General features: G+C 41.0%; 1 protein-coding gene across 2 annotated transcripts in view; it reads left to right on the top strand.

The window, feature by feature from the left end:
• LOC308094609 (terminal nucleotidyltransferase 5A-like) overlaps positions 1-22,084 on the top strand; it is a 22,585-nt gene extending 501 nt beyond the window's left edge. For both annotated transcript variants that reach the window (XM_080441370.1, XM_080441369.1), the window contains 2 exons: positions 1-378; positions 18,567-22,084. The exon at positions 1-378 is cut by the window's left edge. In XM_080441370.1, the coding sequence (XP_080297496.1) occupies positions 202-378; positions 18,567-19,607 (1,218 nt within the window). In that variant the 5' untranslated portion in view covers positions 1-201 and the 3' untranslated portion in view covers positions 19,608-22,084. The remainder of the gene's footprint in view (positions 379-18,566) is intronic.
• The last annotated feature ends 1,112 nt before the right edge of the window (positions 22,085-23,196 follow it).

Raw genomic sequence — 23,196 nt, 5'->3', positions numbered from 1 at the left:
AGAAAGACAATAAATATCATTTGGAGATCAATTTGTTGTTTTGATCACTTCTACAGGGCTTGGAGCAGCAAGACTACAGAACTACACGTTTCCCTACCAGTGGATTCCTATATAATATAAGTTCCAGCATCTAAAGAAAAAGAACCATACAAATATATAAGAACATCATCATTTGAAGATCAATTTTTTTTGTTATACGTCATGTCCTCCGGTGCTGCTGAGGGGTCCGGTGGGGGTCCGCCGGAGGATGATCGGAGGTTCTGCGTGCTGTCCTGGGACCAGGTCCGGCGGCTGGACTCGATCCTCGGGGAGAGCGTCCCTATCCACGGCCGGGGGAACTTCCCCACGCTGTCCGTGCAGCCCAGGCAGATCGTACAGGTGAGAGTGATCATCATCATAAACTAACTAAGTACATTTACTCAAGCACTCTGCTTATAAGTACGATTTTTAGGTACTTTTACTTTACTGGAGTATTTCCAGTTGTCTGTACTTTTACCTTTAGCCTAGTCCACACAGCATTTCAGAGGCAAATATTGTAGGCTACTTTTACTCCACTACAATTATTTGAAAACTTTATTTACTTTGCAGATATGAATGATCACATTATACAACATAGCCTACATAACCACTTTAGCCCTATTTTATACCTACTGTAGGCTATTTGAAAATAGCAGATCTACAAGCTCACAACGCATGCATCACAACATGTAGTGAGCTTGTAGATCTGCTATTTTCTGGGCAGAACATCTTTCAGAACATTTCAGTACAATATCCCAAGCCATGCTGCTTCATAGACGCAATATAAATGAGATGATTCTGTGTGGTTGTATCATCTATTTGAGTTTGAAGTAAACATACACAGGCAAACTTTGCAAATCAGTAACCCTCATAAGGACATATGGACTTCTCGAAGGAAAGCATTTAGTCAAGAAGAATGAACTGTCAGACAGCCTTAAAGAAAAGTAGCTTATGTTTTAATCAGTGGTATAAAGTAACTAAGTACATGTACAGGTTGTGTTTTCAAGTACTGTACTTACGTACAATGTTGAGGTATTTTTACTTTTTTGGAGTATTTCCAATTTTCAGTAGGCCTACTTTTACTTCTACTCCACTACATCTCAGAGGCTAATATTGTACTTTTACTCCACTGCAATTATTTGAAAACTTTAGTTGCTAGTTACTTTGTAGATGTTGATTATTATTACAAAACCACTTCAGCCCTATATACATTTCGGCCATTTGAAAATAGACGATCTACAAGCTCACCACTAGCTGGTTTTAATCAAGAAAGTGACAAGATTGTTGCTGTTTTTCAAAAGCATAATATTGTGTCATTCGTGACAGAGTGATTATAGCTGAGAAGTACTGGCCCGGGGACCCCCAGGGGTCCTTGAGGGGGTTCCAGGGGGTTCCAGGGGGTCCCACAGCAAAATGACTTAATATAGCTAAGGTACTTAAACCCTATACATCGGCTATTTGATCTACAAGCTCACAACGTATCGCTATGCGACACGTTGTGAGCTTGTAGTTCTGCAATTTTCCCCAAAATCTTGCACATTTTAACAACACAAATCTGGTACAGTAGTATTTTCAGATGGGGGTCTGCAGCCAAATACCAGTGGTGGAAAGTAACTAAGTACATGTACTCAAGTACTGTACTTAAAGGCATATTTCACTTTAAAAAAATAATAATTGGGTAATTTTATCGTCTACTCTGGCTTTTGGGAGCACCCCGGACAGTTTTTAAGTTGCTTGATTCAGTATTTAGATATTTGATATTCATTTTTATCAGACACGCCCCCTTCCTATACAAACCCATTATAACTTCAAACTCCAATTTAACCATGTTAGATTCATCTAAAACACACGTCCTTGGTGCCAGTGAATTAGTTTTGGTTTCCCACGTTTAGTTTTTAATCATTATTATTTCAAAATATTCTAAAAAAAAATCCTCCAAACATTCTCAATACTTAATAATAATTAAATGCAAATTCAAACATTTCACAATAGAATGTCATAAATTAATGAAAGAAAATCTAAGAAATTCCTTAAATTAGAGAGATTCTGTTTTTTTTTTTTAAGAAGTAGGCTATCTACATCTTTGTGGTCTGGAGCTAAACAGTTTGGGAACCACTGATCTAAACACACTGACGACACTTTTCCACTCTGTCACTAAATGCTTTCTGCTACCGACCGCATCCGACCCACTGCTGTCACAATATATGACTGAACCATACGTTTAAAATGTAGGCTATACCGCTGACCATGAATACCATGTTTACATAATGAAATGTCAGCCTACACACTTAGACAGACAGGCAGGTAGGTAGGTCGTACAGGCTGACAGACAGACAGACAGACAGACAAACAAGACAGACAGACAGACAGACAGACAGACAGACAGACAGACAGACAGACAGACAGACAGACAGACAGACAGACAGACAATAGTGCAAATAATGCAATGTTTACATATAGGCTACTTAAAGGTGTGACATAAATAATGTGATTATGTTTTTTAATCCCTTATTTCTTGTGTTTCTCTAACCTATTTTTAGTTAGCTGGCATTGCATTTCACATTGTTCAACAACAACCAAAAGAAACATTTAGATTTTTTGGGATTACGTCAACCAGCACCCTTGTACGTAGTCCAATGAAATATCTCATTACATTAATATTTGTTGCCCCCATTTCTACTCTTATCAGCCAGAGCCATATGGCTATGCTATCAACCCCCTCTTCTCTATGGCTCCTCCCACCACAGAGAATGCCTGTCAATGTTTAGAGCTTTGTCCTTCCCACTCGCACCACACCAATGGTTTTATCGTTTTCTTGTTAATCTGTGTAAATAAAACATATATTCCCTATCGGAGCTCTTAATTACACCAACATTGCTCATGACAAGCAGTTTGTTTATGCTTATTTATTGACCACTTTAACCCCAGCATCCGTATTCTGAGGAAAACCTTCGCAGAAAATAACAGATCGACAAGCTCACAACGCGTCGATCTGCTATTTTCTGCGAAGATATTTAAAGTAGAGTGAAAACAGAAAATACACTAGTATGAAGCCCTGAGGGACTCCGGTCAACCATTCAGGGCTATCTCTTTAGCTCGATGCTCCGACGGTTTAAGTGAGTCATTCTGGCCTGGCACAGTGCTCGGGATAGTGAACACGGGCAGATAGCCAGAGAAATGGAGACGAACGCATTGCGGGACTCTCTGGCAGCTTGTTTCTAAACAAACTATTAATTTTAGGTCATGCAGTTGTTCAATATTGATTAATATTACATCTACTGTCGCTAGTTTAAATCTTCTTTTTCAAAATGCGGTACTTCCTACAATACAGCCCGTTTGAGTAGGGACCCCGACAGGCTGTCACCGTCACTGTTAACGTTGTCCCATTGGCTACTCTAAAATGCCAATCAATATAATGCAATATGTCCCGCCCATTAGCTGACTGTCTTCAGAGAAAGCACTTGACAATTAGAATCAAATATGATGACTTCCGGCCATGTCATGGGAACTTTAAATACGAGTCCATATAGGCTACCCGCCATCTCCACACACAGTCCATCCGGGCTATGGAACTGCAACCACGACTACAGATGCCATTGCCAGTTCACAAAAAACGATAACAAACAGCTTACGGTCATATGCCAGTGGTCAATGTCTGTGTGCAAGTTCAGATCCCTTGGTCAACCCACTGTGGAGAAAAATGTGTATTAAACAGAATGACAGAGTTTCCTTACATTTATAATAGGATTAGCCTACACATGTACAAGTTTTTAGAAATATGTAGGTGTATCATGTGTAACCTTTTTGCCTGTAACCTTGTCTGTTAATATTGCAGGTTAATTATTATTTCCACTAATTAACATAGAACGCCCTGCCGTGTCCTTTTTCAAAGAGGTTCTACATTAACCCTCCGTGTTCTGGAAGTGTAGCTGATACATTACTATCGTCGCTGTCGGGCAGAAACCTCATATCTCCATATTTCAACTTTTTTGTTTTAGTTTATTTCCGTAAATGTAACGCCCTACCTCATTATAAAAGAGTGTCACACAAAAGTAGTGAAAATAGCTCTTCTACAAGCTCTCAACGTGTCGCAATTCAGCTATTGTCACTATTTTAAAATGTAAAATCAAAAAAGGACAGTTTTTGGACATAAGAGGTTTCCACCCGACACGACGACTTCCTCTCCTCGCACCGTCCCATTGGAAAACAGAGGGCCCCAACCACTTTCTTTCCATTAAGGCGCAGAGAGGGAGTCCTTTCCTTCTGGAGGGCCCCCCTGCCTCCCTTTGAATGGGGGTGTTTGTTTTAAAGGTTAACATTTAAATAACATCTGCTTGTGGTATGGCTGAGACCAGTGGGGAGAGGAGAGGAGAGGAGAGGAGAGGAGAGGAGAGGAGAGGAGAGGAGAGGAGAGGAGAGCTTGTGGTATAGCTCAAACCGGGCCCTACAGGGAATAGGAGAGGAGAGGGTCTCACTGCTGCCTCTGTTCCGTCCCCGCCCCCGCCCCCGCCAATGTTTGTGTGTCTGTCTGCTCTGTAGTACAGACAGACAGACAGACAGACAGACAGACAGACAGACAGAGCGCTTGACGACGTGATGCCCATAGTGCCTGTGAAATGTAAAAACCCATGCAGTGGCTGTAAATACTGTATCCTGTGATGAGGATAGATAGCTATTCGATTCAATTAAATTCTAACTTTATTCCAAACACACAGGGGGTCCAATAAACAACAATACATTACAAAAAATACATACATTCATACATAGAGGCTGGCTCTCCAGTGTTTACGCAGCCTGGACGAGTAACCGGAGACAGCTCTTCCCAGGATTGACTATATCCTCAATATTACTGTTCCGGGACTCATCCAGGCAGGACATGAATCCATACATAGAGTGTCTTAAGAGAGCCTCACATGTGTGGATTCCACATGTTACAAAGTGCCAGTGACTGGCACTATGCCATCTAGGAACCTTAAGTAGTATCCTCAGGGCATCATTGTAGGCCACTTTAAGCCTCCACATGCTACCTTTCTTGTATGTGCACCACTGGAAAGCTGTATACATGGGAGTGTAGGATGCTTTCAAAAGTGCACACAGGACCTGAACACATACTGAACCTGTGAAGCAGCATTAGCCTGGGCATAAAGTATGCGCCACTGCCTAGAGATATCTCTATCATCATGGAGATTGTCAGTAAAATGTGGCCAAGGTACTTGATTTCTTTTTTTGCCCCTGCCCCCTAGCCGCGCATGGGGCTCTAGTGAGGGCTCGCTTATTTTGGGGTTACAAAATCGTGGGGAAAAAATAAATAAAATAAAATAAATACATTGCGGACCCCCTGGGAGTCTTGGGGGCCGCGCGAAACATTGCGGACTCCTTCGGAACCCATATTGATATGTATATTATTTATATAGATCCACCATCTTGTTCCCTCTGGCTTTTGTTTTTTCATGAACCTGCTTGCTTGTTTCTGGCGCACAATCTGGCAACACTGACCTGACCTGACCTGGTTGCTTGTTTTTCTCCAACCTGGCAATCCTGACTGAGTGGCGAGTCGGTAGTGTTAGAGGCTGCGTTTAGACGCTGGCGCTAATGTATTGTTTGGGATGTGCATGCCACGAAAATGATGGACATATTACCGTGAGTGTGGTGGGATAGAGACCGAAAGCGAAAGCCAGAGCGGGGGTTGAAGCGAAGGGCTCGCGTCTGTGGCCGTCGCCACTCGGGTGTGCTCACGGTAAACGGTGCTAAAGTGTTTCCCCGTCCGGTGTGGTCGGTAATGTGGTGAGTTGTGTTGGAGGAAATTAATTATGCTCCGAGGAGGCAAATGTGTAGTGAGCAATGAAAAGTAGCCTACGCCACCCGTAAATTCATCGCGCACGTTGTGGCTAGTGTTGTGGCTAGTGTTGTGGCTAGTGTTGTGGCTAGTGTTGTGGTGACATGTGATATGTTGTTGTTGTGTTTATCCCGAAACAATGAAATCAGTGTGGCGTCAGTGTGGCGTTGGAAGCTGGGAGATTTTCCAAATGTATAGATAGATGTCATGATCATTGCCATAATTTGAGTATACTTTCTATCTACTCACTCTGTGTCTCATTAGTGGGCTGCGGACAGTTCAGAAACCTGCCTACCATTGACATCACCGACAGGGAATCCAAGCTAATAGAAACTGCAGGATTTCTACTCCTGGAAAGTTAGCATGTTATAATAAAAGCTGTTGTTCTCTCATTAATACAGAATAAATATATATATGTATGAAAATACCAAGGTTTCTGAACTGTCCACAGCCCTCCTCAAAATGATATAGCATTAGTGAGGACCAATTATGAAATTTGGTTGAAAATGGTTGAAATGCTCCTTTAAGTTATCACCGGGGGGTTTTCAAAGAGGAGGTATGGAGGGGCCCGGTGTGTTTGTGTTGGACACAGCTCACTCTTGTCGTTGATCTTGTTCCAACTCATGCTATAGCCATGAAACCTGCATCCAGAGAGCAAAGCTGTTGTGTCTACACTACCGTGTGTGTGTGTGTGTGTGTGTGTGTGTGTGTGTGTGTGTGTGTGTGTGTGTGTGTGTGCGTGTGCGTGTGCGTGTGTATGTGTGTGCATGTGTGTGCATGTGTGTGTTTTGTGGTTAAGAAAGATTATTAGAGTTAGGTTTACAATTAGGAAAATATTCCATTTCAGGGGTTAGGATTAGACATGAGCAGTGGTTGGAAAAGTAATCAAATGTTTTACTTAAGTAAAAGTATCTATATTGCAATGTAGAAATGCTCTGTTACTAGCAAAAGTACCAACAGTAAAAGCAGGCCTACTTTACTCATTATGCAGAATGTCCCATTTCACAAGTTTAAAAAATATATATAATTTGAAAATAGCAGATCTACAAGCTCACAATGCGTCACATTGCGACGCATTGTGAGTTTGTAGATCTGCTATTTTCAAATGGCCGAAAAGTATATAGGGCTGAAGTGGTTAATGTATGTTTTGTAATAATAATCTAAATCTACAAAGTAACTAGAAACTAAAGTTTTCAAATAATTGTAGTGGAGTAAAAGTGCAATATTTGCCTCTGAGATGTAGTGGAGTAGAAGTAAAAGTACTGAAAACTGGAATTACTCCAATAAAGTAAAAATACCTCAACATTGTACTTAAGTACAGTACTTGAGTAAATGTACTTAGTTACTTTACACCACTGGACTTGAGGTTAGGTTTAGGATTAGAGTTACGGGTATGCCAGATGTACAGTATATGTTCTTAGTTGCGAGCCAGTGTCACCCAAGTGTGAACTTGGAGTTTGCTTTTTTGGGCTATTTTTCAGCTTTTGTTGGGCTTGTTTCAATGCTGCCCTGTAATCTTTTTATATCCTCACAAGTATATTAATATCAACGGATGTGTGTGTGTTGTGTCTACACTAGAGTGTGTGTGTTTTCTGTGTTTCTGGTTTCACCATTGTGTGAGTTTACTGGAAGCAGGGCTTAGCTCTGCCAGACCAGTGGTTGTCAACCTGTGGGTCCCACCAGTTCAAATTTGATTATTTTGGGGGGGTCACAGCCTGTGCTGGATGGCACAGCGGTGGGCCTATGGCTTTGGGAGCGCGGCGTTAACGGCCGATTAGAGCGCTGCCTGCCCAGTATAGCGGGTATTTTTTACTTTACTGGAGTATACCAGTTTTCAGTACTTTTACTTCTACCCCACTACATCTCAGAGGCAAATATCGTACTTTTACTCCACTACAATTATTGGAAAACTTTAGTTACTTTGTAGATTTTGGTTATTATTACACAACATACATTAACCCTATATACATTTCGGCCATTTGAAAATAGCCGATCGACATGCTTACAATGCGCCGTGATGCGACGCATTGTGAGCTTGTAGATCTGCTATTTTCAACAGATTTTTATACATTTTATACACTTGAAAACTTGCGAAATGGGACAGTCTGCATAATGACTACTTTCTACTTTTGGTACTTTAAGTAAATTTTGATAGCAATACCTTTGTAAGTACATTTTGAATCCCGGACTTTTTACTCGTAACAGAGTATTTCTACATTGCAGTATTGATACTTTTTACTTAAGGTAAAGCATTTGAGTACTTGTTTCCACTCACTGATTGCGTGCCAGGACTGTAAACGGAGCCCTGAGGCAGCGCCATTGTTGGGACTGCAGTAATGTGATGACACCTACAAACCTCTAGCCTGCATGGGCCCAGGAGATAAACGCTCTGGGTTCATTCAGTTTAGTCTGGCTCATTAGCGCATGCTGATTCCACCCTTCCATACCATTCCTTTACGCATTTATCTATTCTCAACGCAGCCGTCTTGTTTTGTTTGTTTTCCTGTTCTACCCTGGATTTGAACCCGGGCGGCCTCCTGCTTAAAGTGCTGAGATGTTTACCACTAGGCTAATATAGAGCTTGCCTGCTTGATCTGGGGAGACATTAAATTTTGACGTGACAATCCCACAGGATCATAGAAGAGCAGGGAGACCAATTCAATTTCAATTCAAACTTTATTCCAGACACACAGGGGGTCCATAGAGTACATACAAATATCACACAACAAATAAATAACAAGACATTATTTAAAAAAAAGATGAAATAATAAATCAAATAAAACATAACAGCATACATGGCCGACTCTCCAGGCAGCTCTTCCCAGGATTGACTAGATCCTCAATAATGATGTTCCGGGACTCATCCAGGCGAGACATGAATCCAAACATAGTGTGTCTTAAGAGAGCCTCACATGTGTGGATTCCACATGTTACCGACAAGTCATCATCATAACCTTTATTTCATGACTGGCACTGTGCCATCGAGGGACCTTAAATAGTATCCTCAGGGCATCGTTGTAGGCCACCTCCGCTTACTACCTTTCTTGTATGTGCACCACAGGACAGGACAGACCAAATACAACCACCCCCAATTGTACAAGTTATATACTGTATTAACAAAATACTCTACCATACATATTGGACAAAATTACATTTCATTCACCCAAAAAATGTAATAAATAAATCAATCAATAAATACATAATACAACTAAATTAACAGCTGAATTAAATAATCGAGTATTCGAAAGTACAAATCACAAAGTACATTTTCCTTTTAATATCAATGCATTGCTTTAAAAAAGTACAATAAATGATTGCAAAGAAAACAAATACTAAAAACTAAAAATGTACTTAAAGGAGAATTTTGGACTAACGTTTTCTTACCTTTTCTATGACGTTATGATATTTTAGGATGAATGGTACATTGAAATCTCGAGATTATTTTTTTTTTTTGGTTGCATAGTGTTCTGTCACTATGAACGTCAGATCTCACCAAAAAAAAGAAAAAAAAAAGCTATTAAAATATGTGATCTAACCTAAGGCCTATCCGCGCACCTTTTAAGCTGTGGCGGCTCAGGGGTGGAGTTATGAAATTTTTCTACTGTACCATTCATCCTAAGATATCATAACGTCATAGAAAAGGTAAGAAAACTTTAGTCCAAAATTCTCCTTTAAGTACAGTAGTCAAGTAAATGTACTTAGTTACTATCCACCAACTGGTTACGAATGAGCAGAGTCAGCCAGACGATCATGTAAACTTTAAAGGATGTCTACACACGACATGCTTTCACAATGTCACCAAATTCCTTTTTAATGACCATCTAATCCATGGAGATTATTCTGAAGGATGTACTCAGCAATGTCAATATCTGTGACTCACAGCCCAAAAATTACGTCGATTTTAATTCAAACCAGGATTCTGTTTGATTTAGTTTGTTTTGAATGGACTGAATACATAAAGAACTATGTCGCTGTCGGGTGGAAAGCTTGTATGTCCATAACCGTTCCTTTTTTATTATTATTTTAACCCATTAAGACCTGAAGCCGATTCTACATGTCTCCTAAATCCCAACAGTTTTCTGAAAAACGTATGTTTCTATATCAGTGGTGCTCAAACCTTTTTCATGTCAAGGACCCCCAAAATGATATGTATTTGGCCGCGAACCCCCGTCTCAAAATACTTTGTTCCAGGGGGTCCCAGAAGCAAAGATTTGAGTTAAAAATGTTTGCTTTAAATATAATACATTAAAAGATTTGCACACATTTTCACGATTTAAAAAAAATAGCAGATCTACAAGCTCGTGCTCGAGCTTGTATATCTGCTATTTTGGAATAGCCAAAGTGTAAATTAATGCCTTTTAGCTCAAAGCTAAAAATGATGCATCCCAGGTCTAAATGGGTTAAAATAGTGAAAATAGCCGATCTACAAGCTCGCAGCTCAACTCATTGTGGCACGTTGTGAGCTTGTAGATCTGCTCTTTTCACTACTTTTGTGTGACACTCTCGTATGATGAAGTAGGGCATTCATTTACGAAAAAACAGCACATATTTGAGCAGTGCTGTAATGTGCACTGACTTCATTATATTGGCTTAGGAGTTTTGATTGATTTCATATTTTATTGACAACTTTCAAAGGTGGTACGAGTTAAAAAGACGCCAAATGGATGAGACACAAAAAGGCCAGAGACTTTATTTCCATTGTGCTCCATTAAACATTCAACACTCACAACAACCAGACAAAACAACAGTGCAATAAAAACAGCTCCACGAAAAAATATAGAAACTGAAAATATACAGTTCAAATTCAGTACTGAGTACTGTACTTGAGTACCATTTATAGGCCATGTACTTGATTATTTCCGTTTTTTGGGGGGGTTTGACCCCCAACATGTTTTTCCTTATTTTAATCTCTGGTTGGCAACCCTAACCTTGCCATACCTTAGCTTTTGCTGAACAGACGCCACTGTGTGATACTGCTACTCTTACTGACCACGTCACCCATTTTCAACCATATCTTCATATAATTGGTCCTCACTAATGCTCATTATAAGATGGCACCATTTCTGTCTACTCACTCTGTGTCTCATTGGTGGGCTGTGGAGAGTTCAGAAACCCGCCTACCAGTGACATCATCGATGGGTAATCCAAGCTAATAAAAACTGCTGGCTTTCTATTCCTGGAAAGTCAGCATGCTATAACAGAAGCCATTGTTCTTGTATTAATAAATCATAGCATATAAAAAATAAAAAATAAACTGCCTACCGATGATGTCACTGGTAGGCAGGTTTCTGCACAGTCCACAGCCCTCCTCTGAGACACAGGGTGAGTAGACAGAAATGGTGCCGTCTTATAATGAACATTGAATTGGTGAGGACCAATTATATGAAGATAAGGTTGAAAATGGGTGAAGTGCTCCTTTAACCCATTTAGACCTGAGGCAGATTCTAATAACACCTTCTAAATCCTGACCTAAGTTTTCTGAAAACCCTCAAATATTTATTCAAAAATTACAACAAAGGTATGTTGCTATATACTGTACATAGCAACAACAACCCCAAATGGGGTTCCTGTCCCGAAAGGTATAGTTACAAATAGGGGTTCCCGCCCAAAATGGGCGGGAACCCCGTTAAGCCGTTTGCGTAAGGAGGAACAGAAATGGGAGGGTGGGAGCCCTCAGGGCAGGACGCAATTAACGTCCAGGTTACACAACGTTTGCGCTTCATTTTAAACCCATGCTTTGTTTTCAGAAAAGGCCTCTCAACCTTTGTCCAGCGCATATAAAAGGCCTATAGTAGAAACAGACTGCAGAGTACAGACGAGCTTAAAGACACAATGAAAAGGGACACTCCCGTTTAAAAAGAAAAGAACAGATAAAAAGGTTCAAATGTTAAACCTTAAAAGGTCAGGATGTGTATAAACATCATCTTTTCAAAGGGGATCCTCTATGGCGCAGCGCCGTGGACACGGATTCCCATTTCCCTACAAAGGAGGTTTATCTGTTTTTTGGGGTTTCCCATGCACTTCGAATTAAAAAGGTGGTAACTTTACCCACACCGACTGCACTGCAAAGCCACAACAGATGGTGGGCGAGGAGGAAATAACCTAAGAACAGGGGTCTTCAACAGGGGGTCGGGGACCCCTATAGGGAAACACGTTTTGAGCTTGTACAGTCTGCTATTTTCGGCGATGAGATTTGGTGTAGAGGCCTGATTAGAGCCAGAGGTCAAGTTTGACTAAGTTTTACGAGTGTTTAAAGTGGTTAAATTGTGTAAACAAACAATGGTGGAAAAAGTACTCAATTGTTCAACTTTAAGTAAAAGTATCAATACTGCGATGTAGAAGTACTCTGTTACAGAGTAAAAGTCTGGAATTCAAAATTGACTTGCGTAAAAGTACAAAAGTATTGGTATCAAAATGTACTTAATGTATACAAAAGTTAAAGTACTAAAATGTTTGAAAATAGCAGATCTACAAGCTCACAACACGTTGTGATGCGACTCGTTGTGAGCTTGTTGATCTGCTCTTTTCAAATAACCTAGGTATAAAATAGGGCTAAAGTGGTTAATGTATGTTTTATAATGTAACATATTTATATCTGCAAAGTAACTAATAATTAAAGTGTTCAAATAATTGTAGTGGAGTAAAAGTACAATATTTGCCTCTGAGATGTAGTGGAGTAGAAGTAAAAGTATAGACAATTGGAAATACTCCGGTAAAGTAAAAGTACCTAAACATTTTACTTAAGTACAGAACTTGAGTAAATGTACTTAGTTACTTTACACCACTGCAAACGAAAAAACAAAATCATTAATTCACACAACACTGATGACAGCGCTGGGAAGCCAGTCTATGAAAAAGTTGCATCTGCAACACAATGTAATACAATATATAGTGGGGGGTCCCTGCTTCATCTCTCTCTCAGCTAAGGGGTCCTTGGCCTGAAAAACGTTGAAGACCCCTGCAACCTAAGACACTGGTTGTCAACATGGGGTCCGGGGACCACCAGGAGGTCCAAACGGACCCTTACGGGGTCTGTAACTCAGAGTTACATTAACTGTAGATTGGGGTTCCAGAGATATAATTTTATCAAAAGAAGGAAACAAAAAAGAACAAGAAAAAACTCCACCAAAGTACATAATACTTCAAACATTTACTTGACTAGAGTACAAAGTAAATGTACTTTGTTACTGCATGTATTATGCCTTGTTGTTATTCTATATGTTGAACATTGCTATTCCAGTCTGGCAGAGTCTTCTACACTGCCTATACGGCACATGTATGAGCATGTGCTGAACCTTTGAAACTTTGACTTCACACAGTTTATTGTCACATCACACATGACGGAAACTGGTCTTTGAAGGTAGGCTTTATGTGAAGGGATTCCCCTGTGGCAGTTCGACATGTTTTTAGCTTCTTCTGCCTGGACAACATTTGGTTGCGTTTAGCGTTTTAACAACACGCCATAATGTGCTCGGAGGTGGGGGGTGTCCATTCGGAAGCACGGCTACGCGCCCACAGCCCACCCGCCACCCAATTACCAGCGTTCCCTCGTGACGCACCAGCGGCTGTTTGAGGGAAACACTTCCTGTTGGCGTGTGTGGGGGGGGGGGGGGGGGGACACACTTCCTGTGACATGGTGCGAGGGTCTTGTAAAAAATAATGAACAGAACAGAAAAGTGGCAAACGGAGCAGACAGTCTGGTATTGACAATGGCTCGGCAACGTACCTGCTATTACTGTTATTGCTGTCATATCTCACTACAGCTGTTGCTACTACTTGTATAGCAGTGGTGTAAAGTAACTAAGCACATTTACTTAAGTTTGAGGTACTTTTACTTCAACTGAAGTATTTCCAATTTTCAATACTTTTACTTTTACTCCACTACATCTCTGAGGAAAACATTGTACTTTTACTCCACTACAATTATTTGAAAACTTTAGTTACTAGTTACTTTGCAGATATAAATTATTACATTATAAAACATACATTAACCACTTCAGCCCTGGGTTGATGTATGTTTCGTAATAACAATTTAAATCTGTCAAAGTAACTTGTATTAAGTTTTCAAGTCAATTCAGTCCAGTTGGAACGAGAGGAGGAAAGCTGCAAGCTGCATGTCTCACAATCTAGTCTGTAGTTGTCTGATTAGCTGCAGCTGTGTTTTGGATGGCTTGAGGAGGAACTGGCCTTTGGAAAGTAATCTTAAGTACATTTACTCAAGTACAACTTCTACTCCACTACATCTCAGAGCCACATGTTGCGCTTCTTACTCCAACTGCACTTATTTGAAAACTTTAGTCACTAAAGCCATTTAGTTCATCTGTGTTGTGTTGTGTTTGTTTTAATGTCTCACAGCAGTGCAGTGTCTGTGGGTTTTTAGTTTTTTTTTTGCCAGGCTGTTCAGACTCTATAGGCCTGTCACACAATTATAACATAATCTCCTGATCGCAATTATTTGAGATAATCACATTCATTCTGCATAAATGTCATAATAGTGTCCTTGTTGAAAAAAATGCCAACTTTCAAACATTTCAAAAAACTATTGTGGAAATAGCAGATCTACAAGCTCACAACACATTGTGATGTGACACGTTTTTATCTTGTGGATCTGTGAGCATGCAGATCTGCCATTTCCACAATGTTTAAACAAATTCTGAATTAGTTGAATTGTCAGAAATGAGTTTTCTGGCAATTAATCGTCAAGTAAAATGTCTTGATCATGACAGATCTGTCTGTCTGTCTGTCTGTCTGTCTGTCTGTCTGTCTGTCTGTCTTTTCTGCCAGTCCCTGTCTGCATGCCAAATATCGTTGCTGTCGGGTGGAAACCTTCTATGTCCAAAACCATTCCTTTTATTATTATTATTATTATTATTATTATTTGTCAAGTAGGGAAAATAGCCGATCTAGATGCTCACACGGTGTCGCGACGTCAGCTCGTAGATCTGATATTCTCACTCATTTTGTGTGACTTCTTTGGGCGTTAATTCACAAATAAACGTAACAATTTGAAACATGGAGATAGGAGTTTTCTGCCCTGACAGCGACAGGACTTGAACTTTCTCCAGCCGAAATAGTTCGGAAGCCTTTAAAAACAAAAGTTAGACAGCTCAGTCTCTGACTTGTCGTTTTCCACAAGGTGTCTATCTGTCTGTCTGTCTGTCTGTCTTTCTGTCTGTCTGTCTGTCTGTCTGTCTGTCTGTCTAGACCCGATGACATTTAACACTATATGGGCAGAGATAAAAAAATATATATATATATATATATATATATATATATATATATATATATATATATATATATATATATATATATATCGGGTCTATATATATATATAGACCCGATGACATTTAACACTATATGGGCAGAGATAATTAAAAAATAAATAAATAAATAAATAAATATATATATATATATATATATATATATATATATATATATATATATATATATATATTTATATATATATATATATATATATATACTTATAAAGGGGAGATTGACTTCCGCCACTGACGCCACACCCACTCCATTGATTTTCACCTCTCGCCGCTGACGCCATACCCACAGCATTGATTTCGACTAAACACAACAACTAAATATGACCTGTCACCACAACACCAGCCACAACGTGCACGCTGAATTTACGGGTGGCGTAGGGTACTTCTCATTGCTCACTACACATTTTCACCTCGCAACATAATTAATTCTACTCACCACATTACGACCACACCGGAAGTATGCAAGGGATAATGCATGGGGAGGTAGTCATTATTGAATTTAAAGCAACACTCCGCAACACTCCCAGGGGGTCCGGGGACCCCCAGGGGGTCCCTCATCTATTTTTTTGTTTTTTTTCCTTTCTTTTGGAAATTTTTATCCCACGATTTTGGTACCCCAAAATAAGCGCGCCCTCACTAGAGCCCCGTGCGCGGCTAGCGGGCGCCCGGACCTCTAGTATATATATATATGAATCTACAAAGTAACTTGAAACCAAAGCTGCCAAATAATTCTAGTGGAGTTATGTTGTTTTGGAGTAGAAGTAGGCTACCATATCAATAAATGAAAATACTAAAGTAAAGTAAAAGTACCTCGCAATTGTACTTAGGTACAGTAGGCCTACTTGAGTTACTTTATTACATTATTTACACTCCGGTAGAGATCTGAGGGCAGATGGATGGGTCTCTAGCATCAGTGATCAAGGTGAAATCCTGCAACATTCACTGGTTTTTACCGTGACGTTTTGCTTGATTTGAATGCATCATAGTTGACATACAGATTGTCTGCTTGCTTCAATATAATCCTCCAAGGTGAGAAGGAAATATGTGCTATGCAAAGAATGTCAGAGTTATGAGAGCAATTATGACTTCATGGAGTATTTAATTACAGTTTTCCAAATTGCTTTGCAGCCTACTTGATAGTAGTAAAAATACAGTACAGTAAAAATCCTGTTCAAGAGTTAAATGAACACTGAGGACTACATGCTATGGCCAAATCACAAATTAGTTAGTGCTTTGCTCTGCAAAATGTTAACATATCATATTGGAAGTACATTATTTCTAGTAGGATTCTGATCCATAAAGCTGGCTGGGATGAACCGTTGTACTTTTAGCACATGGACTGTACTTTTTACAGTATACTGTTAGATGCAATGCATGTGTTTTATGAGCCTGTGTGAATACATAATACATGTTCTAGGCCTGTCACAATTATTACATAATCGTCTAATCGCAATTATTTGAGATAATTGTATATTTTTTTGTTGCATAATCGTCATAATCGTCACAATCATTTCCATGTTGATAAATGTATATTTTCAAACATTAATTTTTTTTATGTGGAAATAGCAGATCTACAAGCTTGTTAGGTCGCCTATTTCCACAAAGTATAAAGTTATTAATTGTTAAGTGGTCAGATGGGTGGGCTCCGTGCATTTTCAGAGCACGCATGTTGTGATGGTCAGTGTCATCCGGCTCGGAATCAATGGATATACCTTACATACATTAAAGCTGCATTACGTAACTTTCCTCTTCTACCCAGTTTCCTGCGCAGGTGCTGACATTTCTTTCCATTGAGTCTGAACAAAGACGATTAGCGCTGCGCTTGTTCGCGTCGTGACCTGTGCTCCTGGGCTGGCCGGTATAACGTTAAAAAAACAACAGCTGCAGTCCAGTATCTTCAGATGTTTGCAGCGATTACAGATAAAGTGGATGAAAGAAGAGAGTTTTTCTCACTTCCAATCCTCCTCTCTCTCTCTCTCTCTCTCTCTCTCTCTCTCTCTCTCTCTCTCTCTCTCTCTCTCTCTCTCTCTCTCTCTCTCTCTCTCTCTCTCTCTCTCTCTCTCCCTCCCTGTGCTTTTATCTGGTGTTCAAATGAAGGAGTGTAACGGGAGCATTTTGGAGGCAACAGTAGGAGACATTAGCATATCAAAGGGGAAATCTCCCATTTTACCTGTGCACCTGTAGCTTTGGCTGCATTTTCCACGCTAGTGAGTTCCTCTGATCTTCATGTTTGTGAATACCAGCGCCAGACTGATAAATCCATCTGACCGATATATCGGATATTTATTTTGACTTTTTAGGATGACTTGAAACAGCGACAATGTCTTACTGTACCAGGTGCACAGCCGCACTGTGACCTCGTATATCTGCTATTTTTGGGCGGTGAAACCGCCCCTATAAGTGAGGTTTGGAAATTTGTACAATTATCTTGGGCAGTGAAACCGCCCCTATAAGTGAGGTTTGGAAATTTGTACAATTATCCTGCGCTGTGATTGGCCAATCACAATCTATTCAGGACTGTGATTGGCCTGTGTCACATGACACATGTGCATAGCCCTATATAAGAAACCATAATTTTAAAAAAAACATAAATTAGTTTTTTTAAAGTTATGGTTTCGTCCATCATAAAGAGTGTTTCAATAAATGTATTTATCTTTTGTACATGATTGGTTGACTCCATTCAGTATTGTGATTAGCTAGCAAGACACCGCCCACTTCACACAGGGTGTGATTTTTGAATATATATATATATATTTTTTTTACACAAATATTCTCTTCTGGGGGTCCCTGGCACAAAAAAAAATCAGATGAGGGTCCGGGGCCAAATACATATCAATTTAGGGGTCCTTGACATGAAAAAGTTTGAGAGCCACTGGTCTAGGACACAATTTGCATCGGAATCAGACTCACAAATCTGACATGGGACGGACTCTAACACATAGATTCATAGCTCTCTCTCTCTCTCTCTCTCTCTATGTTCCAGGTGGTCAGGGCTATGAGCTTGTAGATCTGCTATTTTTGATTTTTTTTGAAAGTTTGTAAAAATCTTTGAATATATATATTTTTAAAGCAAACATTTGTAACTCAAATATTTTGGTCTGGGGGTCCCTGGAACAAAATATTTTGAGATCGGGGTCCAAATACATATAAAAAAATGTTTTGTGTTTTAGATATGTATACATATAACAGTATGTTGCTATATCAGTGGTGCTCTAACTTTTTCATGTCAAGGACTCCCAGAATTATATGTATTTGGCCGCGGACCCTCATCTGAAAATGTTTTGTGCCAGGGACCCCCCAGGAGTTAAAAATGTTTGCTTAAAATAAATATAGGCTATATTCAAAGATTTGCACACATTTTCACGATTTTTTAATAGCCAAAGAAATCTTAAAATGCTAAAGAAAATGACTCTCTCTCTCTCTGTATGTTTCAGGTGGTCAGGGCTCGGCTGGAGGAGCGGGGCGTGACCGTGCGCGACGTGAAGCTGAACGGCTCGGCGGCCAGCCACGTGCTCCACCAGGACAACGGCCTCGGCTACAAGGACCTGGACCTGATCTTCGGCCTGAGCCTGAGCGATGACAAGACCTTCCGCCTGGTCAAGGACGTGGTGCTCGACAGCCTGGTGGGCTTCCTGCCCGAGGGCGTGTGCCGCGAGCGCATCACCACGCTCGCCCTCAAGGAGGCGTACGTGCAGAAGCTGGTGAAGGTCCGCAACGACACGGACCGCTGGAGCCTCATCTCGCTGTCCAACAACACGGGCAAGAACGTGGAGCTCAAGTTCGTGGACACGCTGCGGCGGCAGTTCGAGTTCAGCGTCGACTCCTTCCAGATCACGCTCGACTCGCTGCTGCTGTTCGACCGCTGCTCCGCGACGGCCATGTCCGAGGCCTTCCACCCGACGGTGACGGGCGAGAGCGTCTACGGCGACTTCGAGGAGTCGCTGGGCCACCTGCGCACCAAGACCATCGCCACGCGCAGCCCCGAGGAGATCCGCGGCGGCGGGCTGCTCAAGTACTGCCACCTGCTGGCGCGCGGCTTCCGCCCCGCGTCGGAGACGCGCATGAAGCGGCTGCAGCGCTACATGTGCTCGCGCTTCTTCATCGACTTCCCCGACATCGGCGAGCAGCACCGCAAGCTGGAGGCCTACCTGCAGAACCACTTTGCCGGCATGGAGCACAAGCGCTACGAGTGCCTGGCGACGCTGCGGCGCGTCGTCGACGAGAGCACCGTGTGCCTCATGGGCCACGAGCGGCGGCAGACGCTCGCGCTGATCTCAGCGCTGGCGCTGCGCGCCATGGCCGAGCAGAACGCCATCCCGGCGCTGGCCAACGTCACCTGCTACTACCAGCCGGCCCCTTATGTCCGCGACGTCAACTTCAGCAACTATTACGTGGCGCGGGTGCAGTCGCCGCGGCCCGGGGTCGCCGCAGCGCAGTGCAGTAACTCTTACCGGACTTGGTTGCCTTGTAGCTGAGTTTTTGGGTTGTTTTGTTCTATCTTTTCTTTTTTTGGTGTTTTTTCATTACGATCGCTGACATGTTTTTAAAGCTTTTTTTAGTTTTGATGTGAGCCGAGCAGTTCAGTAGGGCATTGGTTCTCACTGTGGGGCACAGGGACCGCCAGCTGTCCAAATGGGACAAATACGGGTCTGATACTACTAACCAAACTGATCAATAAGGGTTAATTTGGTTCCATTTTTACATGGTTAAATTAACAAACACTGAGGATTTTACAGTGTAGATTCAATCTACACTGAAAACAATTATAACAAGCTGTGTTTAGTTAACTCTGAGAGTATCCTAACGGGCCCATTTGGTTCCATTTGTTGACTCTCAGAGTTACAGACCCATTTGGACACGGGTGGTCCCCACACCACACGTTGAGAACCAGTTGAGTAGAGTGCTCACTCCCTGTAGCAATGTGGCGTTTTTAAAGTTGTGCCTGTTCCTTGAAGGGCCACCGTTTCTCTGTTCTTTTTTTTTGCCAAATCTGACATTCCACTAAGTTATATCGATTGATACTGCTGTAAAATGTTATTCGAGCCATTGTTGTTATCATTTGTTTTGTTTGTCGTTTACCTTAACGAAGGCTGAGTGTTTGCCACTGAAAATGACTGGCTGAAGTTAACGGTGCGGTCACGACAGAGCTGTTAAAAATTGTGGATATTTGAAAAAAAAAAGGCAGAAACCAGTTTTGGAAATAAAAAATGTAATGATACGGATGTTTTTTGTCATTTTGAAGCATTTGACTGGACTAGCATTAGCTGTTCATGCTAACGTAATCTTACTAAGTAAGCATTTATCCAAGGGGTCAGAGCAGAGCTCAGAATGCACATTTTGACGAAACGATGCCTTGCTTCAGTGGTTCTCAAAGTTTTTTTTTTAATTTCAAGGACCCCCATAACTCTGTTATAGGGTTACAGATCTGTAAGGGGTCTGCAACCATTTGGAACCCGCTCAAGGAACCCTGAGGGTCCTCGTAGCCCACTTTTGAGAACCACTGCCTCGCTCCAGAGATGGGGCGGCCGTTTCTGGCACGAGATTGACGATTTTCCAAGGTTGGTGGGATCTATCAACACCAGACGGTGAAAACCACCACCCATTGCTTGTACATCTTATTCTATACATTCTCACTCTCAGCTAGTGCCATAGTCACGGGTTGGGGCTAGATTTGACCATCAGTCAGACGTTTGGCATGACAGTCACGTCATTTTACAACGGCGCCAGTAATCCCATCCACACTGGAATGCGGAAGTGCCGTTCTCTCTCTCGACTCGAAATAAGTTGACGACTCCACTAATAACACTTAAAAACCAGGGGGGTGTTTAAGGTTAAGGATGGGGAGGTCAAGGTTAGGTATAGGGTAGGGATGACAATACCTCCCTGAGGGGGAGGGAGAGAGAGAGACAGAGGGATAGAGAGACAGAAAGAGAAAAGGAGAAAAAGAGGGAGAGAAAGATAGCTTACATATTATTGTATTATGCGTATATATGGTTAGACATAATGGCTAAGATTCCAGTTCCTTCTTTCTTTTTCTCAGTTCAGAAAAAAAGAAACAAAAAAGTAACCAAGCACTTAAAATGCCAAGAAAAACATAAAAAGAGGTTTTAAAAAATCAGAGTGTATGACTTTAGTGACAAACGCCTGGTCATGTTCAGAAGCATAATGTGTTCATGATATATGGAATAGAATGAAGGGTCATTATGTTCTGTAATGGATGAACATTTTAAAGTTAGGGTAAGTTTATTTTTGTGTGTAAAAAGTCAAAGCTCTATATTGTCACACTGTAGGAATCATTGCTATAGAGTGTTTGTTCAGTAAACATGGGTCTCGTCGTCTCTCCAGCTCTTTAATAAACAGAAAATACATGTTCAAGGTGGGTTGCCAATTTCAGCCAATCAGGAGAGAGTACCCATTTATCAGCTTCAATTTTATAGTGTTCCAGCTCCAATTGTGTCTGTCGTCCCTCCCAATGTCACACATGTATTCTGTATGAGTTCTCTCTCCTGATTGGATAAGATTGTGCTCCCGACCTATTGAATGTAGAGCCATTTAACACTTAGTTTAACAAAAGTGTGTAACAAAACCCTTACCCCACCTTTAAGTCCTCCTGCCTAGTGGAGATATGTATGGGAGTCCGTATGGAAATGGAAATAAGTTGTTAAGAAATGCTATACTGTTCTGTTCTATCTGTGGTTGCAACTGAACCTTCTTGTTGTTGTTTTTTGTCACAAAAAAGGGACCAAAGAATGACTTTGTTGTATCGTGTGATAAACACACACTAAGTGCCTGAAACCAACCAAGACATTTTTTGTAGAAGCTGCCATGTAACAAAAAAAGAAAAAAAAGAAATGTACTTTTATTGTGTGGAAAAATTTTCTATCCTGGATGCTGTATAGTTCTCTATCCAGGGTGTCAGAGCGTGTCTTGTTTTGAAATCATTAAAAAAACATTTGTCAAAATTTGAAGTTATTGTACAATGGTCTTTATTTCCCCTCCCAGTACTGTTCTGAAATTGTGGCTGTCGGGTGGACACTTCTGTGTTGGCAAGTCAGTAGATATAGCAAGGCCCGTTGAAGTGGAGAAAAAAAGTGGGAAAAAATGCATTTACAGAAAACTATCAGGAAAAGATCAGGGAACCCTTAAAGGGACAGTTCACCCCCAAAATGACTTTTTTATATCGATTACTCACCCCATGGAGACTTGAATTCATGGATTTTTTTTTGTTTTTGTCGCATTCCTAAGCCAATAATTTGCTAATCGGCGGCGGCTTCGGTAGGAGACTCGAAGTGTCAACTTTGAGTCTCCTACCGGAGACATTTGCGTCTTTCCGCCAGGTCATCAAATTATTGTCTCAGGAATGCGACAAAAACAAAAGAATCTCCATGAATTCAAGGCTTCATGGGGTGTGTAATTGACAGAAAACAAGTCCTGTTTTGGGTGAACTACTCCTTTAAGAGTGTCGCATCTGTATGTCCAAAACTGTTACATTTCAGTAAATGAAAACAATAAGTACCTGTGTTCTATAGTGTAGTTATATTTAGTCACTCGCTCTTGTTAATACTTTTCATTGATTCAATATAAAATGCACAGATATGCTTGAACGCTTTCACTTGCAAAACATTTTAAAAGCAGCAATAGCTGATCTACAAACTCGCAACTTGTCACATGACATCCGGCTATATTCACTGCTTTTGCACAATGCTCGCATATCCTCTCTGTCAGGTGGAAACCTCATACTGTATGTCCAAAGCTGTTACTTGTCAGTATACAAATTCAAAAATGGCAAAAGTAGCAGATCTACAAGCTCAAGCTCAAAAGATTAGAACATGGAGATAAAAGGTTTCTTCTGCCCTACAGCAATGTGTTGCGATGCAACGTGTTATGAGCTTGTAGGTCTTGTTTTTTTTTACGGAAATATAAAATAGAGCTTACAGTAAGTGGTTAATTAGAGTGAGGGGATGTGACTTATGAAGACATTTTGTTTCTTAGCTGCTGCTCTCCCCCTCCCTCTCTCTCTCTCTCCCCCTCTCTCTCTCTCTCCCTCCCTATCTCTCTCTCTCT

This window comes from Gymnoscopelus braueri (assembly GCF_963280865.1).
Source record: "Gymnoscopelus braueri genome assembly, chromosome: 11".
NCBI lineage: Eukaryota > Metazoa > Chordata > Actinopteri > Myctophiformes > Myctophidae > Gymnoscopelus > Gymnoscopelus braueri.
This window is presented reverse-complemented; position numbering and strand designations above follow the sequence as displayed.